Source organism: Camarhynchus parvulus, chromosome 19 (genome assembly GCF_901933205.1).
Source record: "Camarhynchus parvulus chromosome 19, STF_HiC, whole genome shotgun sequence".
In the NCBI taxonomy this organism is placed as follows: Eukaryota; Metazoa; Chordata; class Aves; order Passeriformes; family Thraupidae; genus Camarhynchus; species Camarhynchus parvulus.
Window position 1 is genome coordinate 7,460,262 of NC_044589.1, and position 19,113 is coordinate 7,479,374.

Sequence of the window (19,113 nt, forward strand, 5' to 3'; positions counted from 1 at the left end):
TTGCTTTAAAGCAAAAGAGAAGGAAAAAAAAGGTAAGAAAGCAAGTAAGATATGCTTTCAGACAATGCATGTACTGACATAAATGATCAAGAAGAACAATTAGAGGTGCAGCCTGGCTGTGTCCATTAAGGGCTGGCTGCTTTAAGTGCACTCAGTGGGCTCAGGATAATTAACATGGAGGAAGAATGTGTTAAACCACATCAGTGTGCAGTGATGAGCCAGAAGTGATCAGTGCAATAATACCTGAAAATGTGGTGCAATTCCACCACAGCCTGACAGAAATATTTCTCCAGCTGTATTTGGTTTGGGTTCTAGTCCTTTCCTCTCCTTTATTGCCATGCTTGTAACCCTACTTCTCCATCTCAAAAATGCTCAGTGTTTGGTGAATTTCTTCTTTGCTGCCACTCCAAGTAAGCAGAACATTAAGCAGCATATGGTGATTTATTACTCTTAATATCCTGCAAAATTACGTGTAATTGCTGGTAACTATGTCATTGGCCTGGCTTCTGGATTCTGTGTCATCAGAGGAGCTCAGAGCTCTCAACCTTGCACAATTTGTTGTCTGGAGTAAATTCTTGCTTGAGTTGTTGCCAAAAATGTTTTACAGTTTTTTGGTACAAAAAGAGCTGATTTGGTAACGACATGGAGTAGGAAATGTAATTCCACTTATATCTGAGTTGAATTGAGCCTCTGTTAAAACCAGGGTGAATTTTTGGCGAATTTTTTTGTTGAACTCTTTTTTTCTTGTGGTCCCCAGTAATGGCAAGTGTTTGTGTATGACAATTGATGGCAAATCCTGCTGCCTCCCAAGTGAATTTACCAATTGGGAGTTTACCCAACTCACCAATTGTTTTATCTATTGTAACCCAAATAAAAGAGGGAATTGTGCAGAAGAAGCTGTTTGAGGACAGATTCCTTGAGATGTAATTAGCTTATTCTGGCTACTGCTCTGTCTTCAAGGTTTACATCTGCTGCAGTTCATTAGTCATTTTTTAATTAAGCCAGTCAGGAAATCACGTTTTATTTCCTTCACACTTTTATTTCCTTAGCCTTCGTTACTAAGCACTGATTCCAAACATTGAGAAGCTCATTTTTGTGTGTGCAGAGGCTTTTGTTGACGAGCTACAGCCACTAATTGTGAGCCCTTGCTCTGATTTTCTGTCAGCAAGAGAAGTGAGGAGTCTGACTCTTGTTCTCCACGGAGCAAACATCCGTGCCAGGGAGTGCATGGGCACCTGAGCTGAAATGATTCAGTAACCAAAGCACTGAGCAGGGCTGTCACTCCAGATGTGTCATTATTACTAAACTTTTAATCAATTTTTAAATGAATTACGTGCCATGGGTTCTTACTGCAGCATATTTCTCTCCAGAAGCGAGTGGGATGTGATACTTTGTACTGCAGTTCTTTTGGAACAGCCTTCACTTCTCTTGGCCAGATTTAAATATAAGCAGAGATTTTGCTTAATATGTTTGGAGTTCTCAGGTTTTCATTTTCAAACATTATCACTCCTCCAAAATAGCAGACCATTTATTTCTTGTTTTCTAACAACTTGTGTTTTTATGTTGGCTCAGTTGGAATATTTTTTATAGTTTTGCCTGTACAGTGTGACAAGTTCTTAGGATTTTATTGTAATTCTGTTTCTGAGACCTGATCCATCAATGTTTGTGTATTGGCAGATTGGACTGAAGCCAGACCACAGCCATAAATTTCATTTTTTAGAATGGTCTCCTTATGTATTTGGTCTATCTCTTTAGGTAATAACTAGGATTTAATAAAAGGGAAAAGCTCAGCTGCATTGAGTGTTGACTTTTTAAAGGCATGAGCCACGTTTGGAGAATTCTCTGATTTCTTGTCCAGGCAAAATCATTTGCATTCCTGGGGAAATGTTTCTTCTGTTTTCATCTTAGGCTTCATCAAAGGAAACAATGGAATAAATAAAGAAATAAAGGAATATATAAAGGAATTTGCCAGGCTGTGAGTGTAGGTATGCATTGATGCACACACATATGTGTATATTTAGAGATACAAATATAGAAATGTATCTCCAGACAAAGAATAAGTGATGCAATCAGAATTTTTACCAGTTTAAACCTAGAGCTTTCATTTCTGTGCACAGTCACAGAGTCCATTCCCTAATCATAGACCTTGTCATGAATTTCAATGAGCAAGTATGATTCATGGCATGCAAAATGAAGCAGGAGTTCCAGTAATACGTGAATTATTTGATTTTTAATAACACAACTTTTTTCTTTAGAGTTTTGTTTCAGTTCTCCAGCAGTGTAGATTTGACTGATGAGTCTCAATGGGTGAAGCCAGGAGTTGATTTTTTGGTACATTTCCCTCAGTGGCACTGGATGGATGTGCCTGCAGTGTGGGGTGAAATAACAGCTTAAACATTAATTTAACTCAAAACTCTTTGCTTCCAAGTCAGGCAGCATTAAAAGTGTATTTCTGCATGTTAGACTTGTCCATCTGGGATAATGCCTGGAAGTGTTTATTACCCTGAGGGTTTTATGCCAGTGAAAAGAGCAGACTAAGTACAAATATCAGTTGAGTTTGCTTTGGAGGGAGGTTTGGCTGCTCTCATACCCACGGCACTGCTGAACAATCAAGGGCAAACTTGGAATGTGGCAGAACTTTTGAGGGAAATATGACTGCAAGCACAGGAATTTGAGATTCTCCTGCTGCTCTGGGGAGGAGATAAGTGGGGTTTTTATGGCTGTGACCTTGGGCTTAGCCGGGAGAGATTTCTCCAGTAGTGCAGCAGTGCTGAGCATTGTGCTTGAGCAGGGCTTTAATATTAAATATAGAGAGCAGGCCAGATACCATCTGGTTTTAGAAACTTGGTTTACACCCAGCTCTGGTAGTTCCAGCCAGTGCAGCACTGAGAATAGTTCCTGCTGGCTTCCAAGTGAAATGTGGAATTGGGGTCATCCCTGTTCCAGTAAGAAATGTTTCAGCTTTTGATGGGAAAGGTCCACACAAGTTCTGGAACAGCAGAACCAGGTCCTGAGGTCTGGGGTTGGGCTGGGGAGTGACTAAATGGGGCCAATCTTGTGAATGGCAAGAATGGGATTAATTTTTTAAAATCTGCATTTGTGAGTGAGGCAATGGCAGCAGCAAGTCAATGAACATATGTCAGGGATGGGAATGAAACCAAAACTGTCTGATGGAGGATATGAGGAAGCTGCAGTGCTCAAGATGCAGAACCAATCTCTGGACTGGTCCCCAGGAACTCTGATTTCTGCTGCTTCTTGGATTTAATAATCTCCTTTACAGATCTGAAGGCTTAGATAAACCAGCTCAAGGGTTGAAGAATCAAATTATACGTGAACAACATTGCTTTTTGCTTGAATTTTGATTTGTTAATAGTAGCTGGAATCCAGTTAAGCTCTTGTTCATGAATATCACAATTACATTTCATTACTAGACCATATCATATTAAAAATGATAATTAACCCAGGTTTTTTTCCTTCAGAGCTCTCCAGTAAAACACAGCCCTTAGAGCTAAATTCTTGAAAATACTGGATAAAAAAAATTAAATTGGTTTCAATCTCTTAACCCTTTACATCCTGCCTTTTTATATGAAATGGACAGTTTCACTCCCCAGATGTTAAAGCAGGAGCCTTGTGTTCTGTGAATAATTATTTCTAAAGGCATTTTGGAGGTGGCTCAGGAGCACTTTGTATACTGGAAATCATTTTATGTTTTCACTTCTGTAAATGAATGGATGTTTTAATGAGTCATTGGATGCATCTTACAAAAATATGGGACTTAATTCAGAAGTGCTTTGAGAGACACTGTATTAAAAACTCATCTGGACAAATATCAAGTCAGTGTGGGGGTGGGAGATGGGAATCTGTAGGTCACTGAACAAACTTTCCTGTGTGCAGATAGGAATTTTTTTTTTCTAATGTAATTCTTAGTAATTCAAAATTCCCTGAGTGCTCTTCTTAACAGCAAGTTTTTAGTGGTTTTGTGAGTTTGTTGTTTTTTACTTTAGAGGACTAAAATACCTGCATTGAAAAATTGTATGTTTGTATCAGGTAAAAGGAGCATTTCACATTTTCCTACCTCTGAAATGACAGCTTTAGTTTCCTTTTATATTTTTCTGTTGTGTTTTTCCACTTAACTTTTACTCCTCCAGAACATTTCCCCTCCATATTTAAGGCTCATAAACTCATCCAAGAACTTATTTTAATCATTGTTATTCCTGTAGATGAAATCAACAGCAGCAGAGGTGACTTTTCTGAGTTATTACGAAGCCTTGTTGTATTTCTGTCCTGCTTTATGTGTTTTTGAAACACATGCCAGCAAGGAGAGCAGTATTTGCCATATTTTTCTTTCTCTGGCACTGTGTCTTCAAGCTTTGTCAACTGAACAATCCTTTATAATCTTCATTTAATATCTCTTAAGAGCAGAGTTGCTTTTTTTCTGACCTCCAGAACATTTTAAATTTGAAATGGGAAATTCAGTTTTGTATTGGTAAAGAAACAAAGAAAATGGAAACTTATATACCATGGGGGATATTCTTAATGAGGACCAGATCTCAGAAGCTGATTTTTTCTGTGCTGTGATGGAAGCATCATTTGGGATGAAAGAAACTTCTAAATTTAAAGCTTAAGCCACGAGAGCATAATTCTTATGTTGCTTATAAGGTAATACCAGTTTTCATTGGGGCTGGAGGAGAAAAGTCAAACCCTGCCTGTTTCAAGAAATCTCAGTGCTTCACACTGTTAACAGTTTATATAAAACTGAAATCATTTAACTGTAAAAGAGAGAGATTAATGGAAAAATTGTGGTTTCATTCATGTTGCTTCACCCCATTCATTGTCCTCTGAAGAAGCATTGCCTGCTTGTTCTCCTCTTGTGGGAGCTGGGGATTATTCTTAGCACCAACAACTTGATCCTCTTTCTTTCCCCAGCATTGCCATGGCAACAAAAGAAAATATGACTTCTCAGAGAGGGATGTTGAAGTCAATACAAAGCAAGATGAATACCTTGGCAAGTATCCTTTTTCCTAAATATCGGTGCTGCCTGTGCCTAAGAAGAGTTGTGGTACAATGTTTCACTCAGCAGTGTCAGTGGCTCTGTGACATGTGCTGTCAGCAGTGACAAACAGGCCAGGTTTTTATCAGGCTCACCTGATAACCTGCCTGAAGCATCTTAATGGGAAATGTGGTGAATAAGTTGGTTTTGGTCAAATTTGGGCATTGCATATAAATTGACAGAATTTCATTTTCAGGTAGAGGTCTGCAACAGCATTTCATGGCCTTCCCTGCTGTATGCTGTTCTAGAAGTACCGTTGCATTTCAGGCCCTGCTCTTTGCTTTCAAAACAGCTGAAGCTGGGTGTTCATCACTGCTTGTTGTGGTTTACAGCTCAGAGAAGTCAGGGCCTGAGCATCCTCTTGTCTGTCACACTCTTGTAAAATTTTGGCTTTTTGGTTTCTGTGCACATTCTGTCTCAGAGCTGAAGATTGTGCCACGTTGTCAAGTCAGGCACGCTTGTGGTTTTCCCACTTATTCCTTCCCCTTAGTCAATAGACAATGTCAGCACTGTTTGACCAGACACATGACATCCTGGAAAGATGCATTTTGGTAACCCAGAAATTTCATTACAGTTCTCAGCAGCTGGCAAGAACATTCCAGTAAAATCTCAAGAAGCTTTGGCCTTAAAAAGAGTCTTCATTCCAAAGACATGAAGCTCTGATTGTCTTGTTGGCAGTTGTATTTTGTACATTAAGAGATAGATTTACACCCTGGTGGTTTTACAGAGCTTGCACAGTGTGTGGGTCATGCAATGTGCAGGATTTTCTCAGTCAAATGCCTTTGGTTGTTCTCTTCACCAGTAACAGAATCCCATTGAAGAAATTCCTTTGGTTGTTCTCTTCACCAGTAACAGAATCCCATTGAAGAAATTCCACAGACGTTTTATATAACCATCCCATTTTTTTAAATTCTCATTTAAACACAATTAATAAAAGTAACTAAGCCTCACAAACTGGAGATTAAAATGCTGGTAATTGAGGTTCTGCTATAGGAGACAAAACAACACGAGCATCCACTGCTGCTCTCAAGGTGAAGAAAAGGGAAGTTTATTTTCTGACTCCAACATTTATATTTTTCCAAAAGTGACAGTGGATTGGAGGGTGAAAGTGCCACCTCTTCAATGACACTGGACAAACCAACAGTCCATCAAATTTCTTCTTCTCCATAAAAGAATGCAAAACAATAAGTTATTTACAGAAAGTGTGTGAGAAAGTTTGCTACAAGAATGTAAACATCAGAAGGCTTAGAAAATCTTTAAAAATCAGGGTGACAGAGGTGATCAGGTGGTGAGTTCTGTGTAACTGTGAGCTCTGGGCTGTTCCCTTTTCACTGCTGGTCAATGAAGTGCAGTTGTAATCCTGCTCCCTGTCCAGCAGCCTTTACTGCTCCTGCTTCCTCCAGCTTGGGAGTAGTCCCAGTGTTGGCATTTCCCCATCCAGCCTTGGGGGCTTGTTGGTGAATCCCTGTTTGTGCTGTGCCCTTGACTCTGAGCCCTCCCAGACCGTTTTCCAGCAGTGAACAGCCTGATCCAAAGGATCAACCTCCGGAAGCGCCGGGATTCCCTCATCCTGGGCGGCGTCATCGGCGTCTGCACCATCCTGCTGCTTCTCTACGCCTTCCATTGATGGCTGCTTCCCCCCTGGACTCTGCCAAACCTCATCTCCACCTGCCCTCCTCCCAGCCAAGGAAAAGTGACTTGGGGGAAGCATCAGACTTGGCGCAGCCTGCTCGTGGCTGGGGCTGTCAGCATGGGTGTCTGGAGCTTCTGATGGTAGACACTGACACTGGGCTTGGGCTGAAGCTGCAGTGTTTCTCCTCCCCAGTGTTCACCTTCCTTTGGGTTAAATTTGGTGGGATTTGTTTGTTTTTAATTCCCTTTCTCACTGCAAGGTAAGTGCCCATGGGATGCTTAACCAGGACTGGGGGAGCAGTTCCAGTGCTCAGCAGTGCTGGGGAGGTTTGGTGCTGGCTGGGGAGTGGGACAGGATTAAGTTTGCCTTGTGTGGAAGCTCAGCAGGAAGGCTTTTCCCTCTAATCCCAGCCCAGTACTGAATTTCACCCTGAGAGATGAATATTGCAGCTTTAAGCCTTCAGGTTGCTTTACTACTAAATACATGTTCTGTAATTCTTTTTAACTCCTGGTTGAGATTCTAGTTATTTCTGCATAATTCATGCTGTGAAAACTGTGCTTTACACAAATTCCTCAAAGTTAACAAAAAAAAAGGGGGGTTTCTGTTCACTTTTTGCATAGAACATGAAAGTACCCTCTGAGGGAGATCATAAGATTTCTTATGGCTTTAAAGGGACTGACAAAGTCCCACTGTGTAAAAAGGGAGCACAGTGTCCCAGCAGCTGTTTACTCAAGTGTTCAGTCATCTGAAAAGTGACCAAACATGAGTTCACCTGAAGGAATCTTTTGGGTGCAAATACTTCCATTTTGGCTGGCATCATAAAGATCTTTATAAAAGACACAATAAGCAGTTTACAAAGCCTATACTGTAATTTAGGTGAAGCTATTCTGATAGTGCAGGTAAGAGGGATATGATCTAAACTGTTGATTGGAAGTGAAAATGATGATGGTTATAGCAAAGGTTTTGGACATAACTCCTCCTAGCAAAGAGCTGACTGTATGAATAGTGAAACAAGTGTTATTTACCATTATCTGAGGGGGGGGAAAACTTTTTCTTGGTCTGGACAGGCAGAAAGAACCCTGTTGTTTGTCTGTAAACAAAGCTGACATCTGCAGTGGCTTCAATACTGCTGCTTCCCAGATTGCAGCTTCTTCTGCTCTTTCAACAACACTTTTCCATCTGTCATATCATAACCCAATAAATTCAAGCCTTGGCACTGAAATACCTTTCTAAGAACTTGATTAACTCTTTTCACAATCCACTTAGAGTGCTCCTTACAGATTCCATGTATTCCATCACCCACAAATGTCACACAGTCCCCAGGTTCTCCTCTGGAGCAGAGTCCAGGGGGATGGACACAATTTTTTACTTCATTTTGTAGTGCCTGTGAGCTGGAGGGAATAGAGACTTGTGTAGTGTGCAAACCCACACTGTTACCCCAAAATGTCTGGATTTAAAGGCTTCTTTGCAGACTTAATAACCCTGTGCTAAAAAGTCTACAAGGGCTTCTAATCAGCCATCCTGCCATTGGGATTTGGAAGCATTTGGAATTAAGATGTGTAAAACTGTGGGGCTTGTATTTGAAATAAAGGGTGATTATTTGGTTGATTTGGGAACGTTCCTATTTGGAGATGAAGTGTTTGTTAAGGGGGTTTATGAAAAAGCTTGATGGATAAAGGAGGGTTATTAATGGATCTGTGTGTTGGGAGATCAGACTCTCCCTGTTGCCTTTTCTTTGATTCCTCCTCCACCCTAAGGGACCCTGATCAGCACTTGTGCATCTGTTTAGGATTTGTAGGATTTGGTTGCTCTATAGTTGGCAATATAAGATCTTCAGTACCATAAATAAATTCATTTATTTAATCTTATAACAAGTCTTTTTCTTGGACTTAACTGATTATTTGGTGCATATATTTAATCTTATTGTGAAAAAGCTGCTATGGAAAATATGTAGATTATAATAAATATGTAAACATAATTGATTTTTCATGTTATGAAAATGTTATGGAGGAACTGATATATTTTAGTATAAAATAATGGAAATATGCTGAATTATCTCTGATAAAGCTTTACTGGAAATGGTTTCGGTGTTGGCAGCCCCTCCATGGTTTTTGTTTGTGCTGGTTTTGAGTCAGTTTTGTGTTGAAAAATACATTTAATTATCTTTGGAGTTTTCCCTTCATCATCATCTGGCAGAATGAGCGGGTGTTGTGCTGTGCTCCCTGGAGGGATGTGTTTGCATCTGGCTCAGGGAAAGGCTTCCAAATTCAGGAGAATCAGCCTCATAATTAATCTCTAACAGCCTGGACCTGTGGTCAGAACAATGGACTGGAAAATGAACACAGTGGATTGTAGCATTCTGCCTCAAATCCCAAAATACAGGTTTGTGTGTCTCCTGTTGCTAAATGTGTTCTTGGGGTTTTTTCATTCTGTGTGGTTCCTCCTGCTCTGAGGAGAAAAGATGTGGTTAAAGAATTCTCATTCCTGCAATTCCTGCCAAAGTGGCGGTTTCCTAACTCAACCCAACAGAAGCGTGCTAAGAAAATCATTGCTGAGCACTGAGATGAAGGGGGGAAATCCAGGGTATTTTACAGGATGTGTTTCACACACACAGACACTCTTTTTCGATTTCTGCTTCATTCTTCCCAGCAGATGAGCAGCTTCTCCAAACCTGGCCAGGCACTGGAACACAAAGGATGGTGTTGGTAACGTTGGTGCCACACTTACACTCATGTGGGAATATTTTTATCCCTGTTCTTTAGGTTATTTTTTACCTGTTCATCAGATCTTCAGTCTCTGGTGCTGCAGCAGAGCAATGGCATGTGGGCAACACCCAGAACTGTCTCCACAGCTGTAGCTTCTCCCCAGGGCACTGCCAGGGCTTTGACCTTCCTGGGCAACCTTTTTGTCTTAACCAGTATTGATTTCAGGAATTTTGCATATCAAAATGAGGTATAAATTACTGCTGGATTACTGAGTAATCAACAAGAATTTTCATTTGTAGTTCACAAGTCCTTTCTTGTTGCATTGTCTTAAGATTAATGTGAGAAGAGTCAGTTCCTTGGTGGATGTTGAAAATGAAAGAGCAAAAGTAGATTTTTAGGTGATGTGCAAGTGTCAGGTGCAATGTTCACTGCTGTCCTGCTGTGTCCCCTGAGGTGCTGCTTTCCCAGAACTGCTGCACAGGGAGCTGAGGCTGCTCCACCCCTTCTGATGGTGCAGCTCATTTAGTCACAACTGAATGAGAGTTTTAACTCTCTAAATGTAGCAACTTGTTTCCCAAGATCACTTGAGGCATAACCTTTTCCTGTTTTTACTGGTTTTGTCCCAAAGCTTTCACTTGAGACGGGAAGGAGAGGGTAACAGCTGTCAGTGCTGAAGGAGGAAATGGTTCTGGAATTCCTTCCAGCAGAATGGGATTGTGGAATGTGCAGGACAGGAGGCTGCAGTGAGAGGCACGGTGAGCCAGGTCACATCTCCAGTGCCCTCTGTGCCCTGCACCTCTCCTGGCACTGCCCATTTGAGCCAGGGGTGATGTTTCAGTTCTGAGTACAGAAGCAGCTGTTGGTCTGTGTGGTACTGAGTGAGGAAAGCAGTTCAATAAACACTCTACACCCAAAACAAAGCCCTTTCTCACACAACATCCCATACCTTGTAAATGAGTTTCTGATTGCACTTTCTGATTTTTTTTTTCTTTTTCATACATGTTCTTGAAACTTCTATTGTAACTGTAATTATTTTTGTTCTCACCTATTGTGCATTCTCTGTATGTATTAAATTTAAAAAAAGGCTTTGATATGTAATTTAATAATAAATTAGAATTCTAAGCAAGGTGCTTGCTTCTTTCTCCTCTTGACAATCTCTGCCTACCTAAACTTCAGGGAATGTGCAGAGGGGATTCCTCCCACCCCTTTGGAATTGTCCCTGGACATACAAATCAGTGTGTTCTCGGGTTTTATATCAAATATCAGACGTAATGGGACCTTTCCTGACCCAAAATGGTTTGTGGGCTGTGTTTCTTCTGCCTGGGAGGGGGCTGATTATACTCGTGGTGGTTTTCCCTGGATTTATTTTTTGGTTTCTTCACCAGGTGGAACAGGGATGGTTTTCTTTAGAGGTGAGTGTTAAAGGGAAGATCTCTCTCTGGGAATTTCTATTTTCAGGGCAGAGGTGACTCTGTTACCCTGAGGTTTTCCAGCCCCGCTGTGCTCTGCTCCACCTCCCTCGTTGTTCCAGCCAGGCAGCATTGTGCCTCAAGGATCCACCTGCGCCTGCTGCTTTTGCAATCAATGCTAAATCTTTCAGTGCCATTCCAAATTTGTATTCTCAGAGCAGCAGAGCTGCCTGGTGTTGTGGTACCTGGGAGTGAAGAGAGGGATTTCTCCTTGCAGAGCTGTCGTGCTGTGCCTGTAAACGCTGCCTTGAAGCAGGGATGCATCTCTGTATCCTTAATGCCTGCTAAATATTCAGGAGTGACCAGATGCTCTCCCAAGGGAAGGCTCTGACTGTATGTCTCAAGCTGAAGAAGAAACTCCAAAAACTTCTGAAAATGGAAAGGCAGTCCTGGTTCCAAACAGTGCAAGTGCAGTGAGTTTTTCCAGTTGCAGCGCTGGTAATAAGTGGTGCATAAAATTCCATCTTCGTTTGGATTAGAAAATAAATTATTAATGGCACTGAATCCTTTTTTCCTGCTCCCTGTACAGTCAATAATTTATAGTGGCACAGGCATAGGATATATATTTTTAACCATCCCCCTCCCAGAGCAGTGTTGTTCACGTTGGGAAGTGCTGTCCTTGCTGACAGGCTGGGCGCAGTGGCTGTTCTGCATTATGGATGAGCCTTTCCCCCAGCAGCTTTTCCTGCTGAAAGGGAGCCGAGCCCTCCATTAGAAATTCACACCAGTGCCTTTGTTTCCTCCCTTTCACCGAACGTGGGCGGTGTACAGCGCCGTGAACTCGATTTTGGAGTGTTTTAATAGAAAAGCTCAATGTTTACAGTTGGTGTTGCCGTTTCCCGAATGCCAGCCTTTTATCCACCATCTCCAGGTAGAAAATCTGTGCTGCCAGCGCCGTGCCTTGGCAGCTGGGCTGTGCTCATTAACGCTCGGAGCCTGCTGTCGCCTTCATCTTCCCCTCGCTGCAGCGCTGCCCTGCTCCATCCCCGCCTGGCGCAGCCCTGCCCCTGCTCTTTGTTCCTAATGGGACCCTGAGGCTTTGCTAACCCAGATTCCGGAGCGAGGCGGGAGGAGCCTGGCTGGAAATCAGAGCCTCTGCCCCCCTGAAGCAGCGTTTGCCATCCTCTCCTTGCGGGCTGTTCTCTGGCTCTCTTGGTTTTGGCACCCTGTGGGTTTGGAGAGGTCTCTTTGTCTGCTCACTGCACTGCCCGTTCAATTCTCCCTTCGTTCCTGTTCAGACGTTTCAAACACATGGATTTTTTGTTGTTGTTGTTGTTGTTTCACAGTTTTCGTTTCTTTCTTAAAAATCCATCCTTTGAACTCCAGAAGGGTTGTCCAGGGTGATTGGAGCTTATCAATCAAAGGCAAACCTGAAGGAAATTCACTGATAACCCCTGAGGTGCACAAGCACAGCGTGGGGCTCTCCCACAAATGCTGCAAACAGGGAAGGTTTCAATGTTTCATTTCTTTTCTTATCTCCCTTGCCCATACCCCTCCGTCTGATGCAGAGTTCTTGGAAGTGGGGACAATATTCTTCATCCTTTGTCTTCCTAAAGCTGCACTGAAAATAGAAGCTCCTCTCTGCAGGTTGCAAAGCCCCATTGAGCTGCCAGGTGTACAGTGGAAACTTCCCCAAGATGTTCGTGGTGCCTGTGCCTGGGCATGTCATCTGCTCCAGAGCCTCCTGCTCCAGAGCTGTGCTGAGCTGGCTCCTTCAGGGTGAAATGCTGCTGAAACCTCAGCTTTTTTAAAGGGAGCCTTTTCTAAAGACTCTGCAGGACGCTCAGGAATGTTGCAGGTGTAAAAAGAAATTGTGAGGAGCTGGGAAAGTGCTGATCGGGTGGCCCTGGCAGGTCCAGCTTTAACACACAAACCACAATTTATTACATTAAAAAGTGACAGGACCCTGCAAGGACCTTGTCCCCACTGGAAATTGGGAACCTGGTGGGATCCTTGGTGTGTCCCCCACTTTCAGTGTCAGGGGAGGCTGGAGTGATCTTGGGGCTTGGTCAGCCTTGATGTGGGACAATGCCCAAGTGCAGGAGGGGGGACAGGGGGGATATTTCCCTGCTGTGCTAGAAATGCAGTTCCCTCTAGGTCAGGCATGTATCACCAGGGCTAAATTTACTTCAAAATATTACCGAGGTGGGGAGGTTTGTGACTCAGGCCTATGAAAACATGCAGTGCTTATGTAAAGAAATAAGTTTGGAAGGGAGGCAGGAGGGGGCTCTGGCTCCAGCAGGAACCATTCCTGGTGTGTGTGTCTGCCCTCTCTGCACAAACAGGTCTTTGTACTGGGAGCAACTGCACCTCCAGCTTGTGTGTTCCTTACAGCAGGATCTGCTGGCCAGCTCCTCCTGTGTTTCCAAACATTTCAGCAAATGTAAATAATTTCCAAGCCTACGCTTTGGCTTAGGTGAAGTTGTTGTAAAATAAAAACCAACAAACACAGTGGGATGAGCAGTTCTTGTAATAGTTCAGGGTGATTTCAGATCGAGTTGTGCCACCCTGGGAGGGCAAAGAAGGGATTCTGCTGTGGGGATTTTGGAATTTGGATCCTTTCCGTTCCCTCAGGTGTGTGTGTGTGTGTGTTTCGTCTTGGAAAACCTGAGTTCCTGCAGTCAGCTTGGCCAGGGCAGGCAGGCAGGGTTGGCCATCCTGCAGCACCACCAGCATCCTCAGGTCTAACCACAGCCATATCCAAGTAGAAATAGAGCATTGCTTTAAAGACAGGAGCTCCTTTTGTTTTCCTGCTGTTTGCTGCATACCTGGGCCAGCTGCTCCAGACCAGTGAGGAATTACAGCACAGGGTGTCAGGGACTGGCTTACTTTTCTGCCCATCTGGAGTTGATGAAATGATCCATCTGCATTGATCCTTGCTGGGAAGGAGGATAAAGCAAGGGTTTTATGAAATTGTACCGGAGATCAAATAATTGGAAGAAAACGCTTTGGACTCCTCAGGCTGTAATTAAACATTTCCAGGAGGCAGCAAGGTGCAGTGAGCTCAGCAGAAGGAGCATTTTGCTGGGAAGTCTTTGCTTTGCTTCATGCTGTGTGCTATTAAAGCAAACAACTTCACAAGCTTCAGAAGCACTGGCAGCTCTTGACCAAGAATAGCATCTCACATCACAGCTAAGCTGGAAACAATGAGGGCCAGCAGTTGTCAGTTGGTTGGGCTTTTTTAGCCCATAAACGAGGTAGCTGAGCTCATGGAGAAATCCCCATTTCTCTATTTTAGGTGTTCTAAGATGTTCCATCTTCCAAAGCATCCAGCAATAAAGCAAAAGTCCTGATTTCAAGCAGATCTGCTGCTGCAATTCCCACTCACCTGAGCACGCCAGGCTCTCCTCCAACACACAAACCCTAAATCCTCATCACCACCTAACCCGAGCTTGTGCAAAGTCTACCAAACTCGTCTGACTAAAGAATTCCTCTGAGATGTGACAGAAACAGCCACCATGTGGGATCTTGTGGAATCCCCATCCCTGGGAGGCTCAAAGGCACGAGGAGGTGGCACCTGGGGACATGGTGAGCGTGGCGGGGCCGGGTTGGAGGATCTCAGAGGGGTTGGAGATCTCAGAGGGGTTGGATCATCTCAGAGGGGTTTCCAGCCCCACTGATTCCATGCTGAGCTGGATTCCTGGTCCAAGGGCTCTGTGGGGATGTGGAGCTGGGGCTGTGTCACTCCCACAGTGTTTGCAGGGGAGCAGGGACAGCTTTGGACTGGGTGCAAAGTGCAGAGCTGCAGAACAGCAGAGGGGAGGCTGGATCTGGGTAGGGAAATGGGGAGATGCAGCCTTTCAGCACCCTCACAAAGACAAATTTATTTTTTCTCTGCTATTTTGTTGTTGTCCATCAGGAGTGTGTGTGGTGGGCTGCTTCAAATATTGAAAATGTCCACAATATACCCAAATTTCATCTTTTTCAAATCTCTGCAGCTAAGAAGCTGTTCTGTGAGCAGGGAGAATTTGGGGTGCAGTTTTTCATTTTGGGCCCGTGCTGGGGCTGCACCTCTGCACACCAGGGCCAGGATGTTCATGTGCTGCTCATCTCTGCAGCCCTGAGCTCTCCTCCTGTGGCTGCTGAGCCCAGGGCTCCATCCCCTCCCCAATGACTTCCTGAGAGGCTCTGAGAGAGCCCAAGGAGTCCCTGAGCTGCTCATTCTCAGCAGCAGCCAGCATTAGGAGCCAGAGAGAAAATGGAAATGTTCTCCCTGTGTTTATAATTCCTTGCTCCTGACTGGAACAAAGTCATGGAAACCAGTTGAGGAACTGGTGGCCAATTTTCTGTCCTCTGCCTGAACCCCAAATTCATGCAAATTTATCAGTGAAGAGAAACCCAGGGAGGTGAAGGGAGAGCCCAGAGTGCTGAACGTAGAACGTGGAAATTGGACGTGAACCTCCTGCTGTTCCTGTGTGGATCTATTATACATGAGCCCATCAGAGCAGGGTATTAATAAAACAGGAGCTGAAGAACTCAGCACTGCCTTGTTCCAGTGAAACATCAGAGCCTGGGCTGCCCTTTGAAGTCTGGGGCTGCAGCTGGTGACATGGTCAGGGTGGGAATCTCAGCACTGGAGGGGAATCTCTGCACAGCCTGGGGGTTTCTGTGGGATTCAAATCCTCCCCCTCCAGGACAAAGCCATTCCTTTTTTTTTCAATTTTTTTCCTTTTTTTTTCTTCTCAGTCTTCTGGCTTGCTGAATGCTTTCAGCAATGCACAAAGAAGGCTGAAGATGGTTTAAAGCAGCCTCAGCCATCCTATGCTGGGATGCAAATGGCATCTGTGCCTTCCAAGTTCTCCCCACCGAGAGCCCTCTGTGCCTTTTGTTGCTCACAGGTGCCACCAACCCAAACCCTCTCGGCTTTGCTGAATCATGGGCAGTAACTCACACTGGGTTTGCTAAATATCTACACTTTGTGTCTCCACCAGGACGGATGAATGTGGCTCTTCAGAGCTGCCCTGCAAGCCCAGCTGTGCAGACAGGGATGCCTCTGGGTGGGGAGATGCTGTGGCTGAGGAGCAGAGGCTTTGTGCAAAGCCAGCCTTGGTGTAAAACGGGAGTAGCTGCAGTGTGGTGTCAGCCAGGACCTGCCTGGGTGAGCAGTGAGCCCTGGCTGGTGGCCCTGGGGGGTTTGAGCAGCTGCTCCCTGGGCTGTGAAGCTGAGCATGGAGAGCACTTTCAGGTTTAGGGGCTGTTACAAGGGGAGGGTGTTTGCCTGCACATATTTGCAACCCACTGCACCCAAAATACCAACTGGTTGCTCTCAGAGTGTGAAGCAATGAGTTGCTTCAATTATTTGTTTTCCTCATTTAGACAGAAGAAACCGGTTCAGCTTTGACCATGCATGTTACATTTTAATTTTTTTTTTTTTCTCATGCCAAGAAATACAAAGAAAGTATATAAGATATACCATACCATCCTGCAGAAAAAGAAACACTTGTCAGCAAAGAGAAGCACCCAGCTGCAATTCCTGGTGTGTTCATGCTGTGTGTGAGCTGTGGCTCTCCCAGTGGGGGGATGGACCAAGGATCAAATCCTGGCACCTTCCAAGGGCGCCCAGGTGGCGTCAGGGCTGCCTTGGTGAATCCTGCACACGTTCCCTTTCTGATGTTTCTTATCCTGGATGGGTATTTATAGGTTGGGATTTTTGCTACCTACTGGTGTCAGCAAATGCTTGACAAATATTCCCACTTTGAAAAGGCTGCTATCCCCCCACACCCCCTGGGACTGTGCCCAAGCAGGGGAGTTTTTCAGTCCAAACCTAACTGGTTTTTGCCAAAATTGAAGGCTGTATACTGAAAGGAGAACGAGCTTAAATCGGAATAATTTCAGCTTGAAGGGCAGCCCTGGCTGTGGTTCTGTGACAAAGCAGGGCAAGGCTGGGGCCAGCCCGGCGGGTGCAGCCTCTCCCTGGGCTTGGAGTGAACAGAAGTTGAGATTCCATTTTATAGGAAAGGCAGGATCTGCTCCCCTTGTCTGCATGGAGAAATCTGTGCGGGCTGGAGGGGGGTCAGAGCTGCCTGAGCCCTCCCTGAGCCCAGAGATGAGAGCTCATTGCAGCAGGACCTGTCCGGGTGACAGGAGGGGCAGAGGGGCAGGAAGAGCTGAGGGGCTCAGCAGAGCTCTGGGGACAACGTGGTAAAACCAGCAAAGAGCAGGAAACTGGAACAGGGTGAAACAGCAGCCAGAAAAAGCTAACCCATCCTACCACAGCTGGCTTTGAAGTCCTTTGGTGGCTTTGTTTGCCCTGGTGGGGCTCAGATCCCTTTGGTGCCTGCAGGGCGCTGCTGTGACCCCTCTGACTCAGGCCAGGCCTTCCCTGACCCTGGGCCCTGGAGCTGCTGCAAAGCCAAGCCAAGTTGGTTGCTGGTTCAGCTTAAAGCTTCAATCCAGCCTTGATGCAGCCTTTCTGTGGCACCCCATGAGCCCAGCTCTGCCCCAAATCCTGGCAAAACCCAAGGACAGCAGTGCCAGGGAGGTGCCAGCAGCCCCAGCTCTGCTGGGAGGCTCCTTCCCCTGGATCTCCATTCTTTCCAATCCTTCTCGTGGATTTCCACCTTTTCCAATCCTTCCCCTAGATTTCCATTTTTTCCAATCCTTCCCCTAGATTTCCATTTTTTCCAACCCTTCCCCTGGATTTCCATCCCACCAGGACCCCACACTTGATGGGGACTCCCACTCCAGCTCACGTTTACAGACATTTCCCTCCTTCTCCATCCCCTCAGAGCTCTCTCCCACCAGCTGAGCTGCCCTGCCAGGTAGGGCTGGGTTGTCACCGTGCTCTCACCTTTCCCTCACCAGGGGGGAGAAGCTGGCCAGGATTTTCTGCCTGTTTTAGCTGTAACCCTGCTCGGGTGAGTGTGTGCCAAGGGCTGGGGGCTCTGCAGGCTCCTCCTCCACAAATATGAGCAAATTCCACCCAAAAAGAGCCAAAGAGGGAGCTGGGCTGGGATAAAACCCTGGGGGATGGGGAGGGCAAAGTGGCAAAAACTTTGCAAAACAGGCTGCAAAATGTGAGGAGAAGGTGGTGGGGGAGCAGGGAAAGGGACTCTGGGGTGTCCCTGGAGAGTTTGCTCCTCCAGCACTGCAGAGGCAGGTTGCAAGCAGAGTAAATATTTTGTCAGGGATAACTGCAGAGGCTTTCCTCTGGATTTAAATGCAGGATAAGGGGGAAAATACAGGATAAGAGAAAAATGCAGGATAAGAGAAAAAAAAAAAAAGCTGAGTTCAAGGGTGTAATACAATTGTATCTAGTCAGGAAGAGTTTAGAACGAAAGGGATTCAGTGTCTTGGATTCAGTGTCTTAGTTCTTCTCTTTTGTTAGACTGAACAGTGAGGTGAGAAGCATCACCTGAGCTGTCCAGTGAGACAGGAGGCACGAACAAATCATCACCCTGGGGTTTTTGGGGGGAAATCTTCTGCCCTCTCCTGCATCCAGGGGAATCCTGGTGCCTGCACTGCTCTGTGCTGCCCTGGCCTGGGATTCTCCTGGCAGGAGCCTCCCAAAGCCCCTCCCTCCTCTGGCTGCAGGAATCCCATTTGGAAACTTGTTTAGATCCCACTGGAAAAAAAAAAAAACAAACAACCAGATTCCAAGGAAATCTGTGCTCAGAGATGGTTCTGTTGAGGAAGAGGGTGAAAAGAAAAGGGGGTTGCTTTGGGAGCTGCTCAGTGCCTGAGCTTTTGCCATCCCTGCAATTAGAGCAGTAATGTGAACCCACCTCGCGGGGGGTGCCAGGGATTAATCCTTTGGATGCAGGGAAGCACTTTAGATGAAAGGCTTTATAAAATGATAAAAGAGCATTTAAATCCTTACTTAATAAATGCTCAGCGCTCTCAAGTCCTAGAACTGCCTCCAGCACTTCTCCCTGAAAAAAGGGCCCTTCCTGCCCAAGGAGGAGCTTCCTGGGCTCTTCCCATCAGCTGAATTCCAGCAGCTCCAGGGGCAGAGGGCAGGAAATCAGGGACAGGCAGCATTGCCCTTATGTAGCTCCAAAAAAACCCCACATGTTCCCCAGCAAGCAGCCTTTGAGTCCAAGAGTTAAAGAAGGAAACGTTTGGGGGGTTTGATGGGATTTCAATAGCCATAAAATGAAAGTCTGACCATCCAAGGGAGGGTTTCTGGGGGGCTCAGGAGGAAAAGATTCAGTTCCTGGACAGAGGATGGAGGAGGGAGCTCCCACCCAGCAATGCTCAGCAGTCCCTGTTTGCTGAACTCACAAAAGATAAATTGCAAGAGAAAAAGTTGCAGAT

At 45.1% G+C, this 19,113-nt stretch overlaps 1 protein-coding gene across 2 annotated transcripts in view; it reads left to right on the forward strand.

Moving 5' to 3' along the window:
- GOSR1 (golgi SNAP receptor complex member 1) overlaps nt 1-10,445 on the forward strand; it is a 28,839-nt gene extending 18,394 nt beyond the window's left edge. For both annotated transcript variants that reach the window (XM_030962770.1, XM_030962771.1), the window contains exons 8-9: nt 4,927-5,009; nt 6,553-10,445. In XM_030962770.1, the coding sequence (XP_030818630.1) occupies nt 4,927-5,009; nt 6,553-6,677 (208 nt within the window). In that variant the 3' untranslated portion in view covers nt 6,678-10,445. The remainder of the gene's footprint in view (nt 1-4,926; nt 5,010-6,552) is intronic.
- Nucleotides 10,446-19,113: the final 8,668 nt, after the last annotated feature.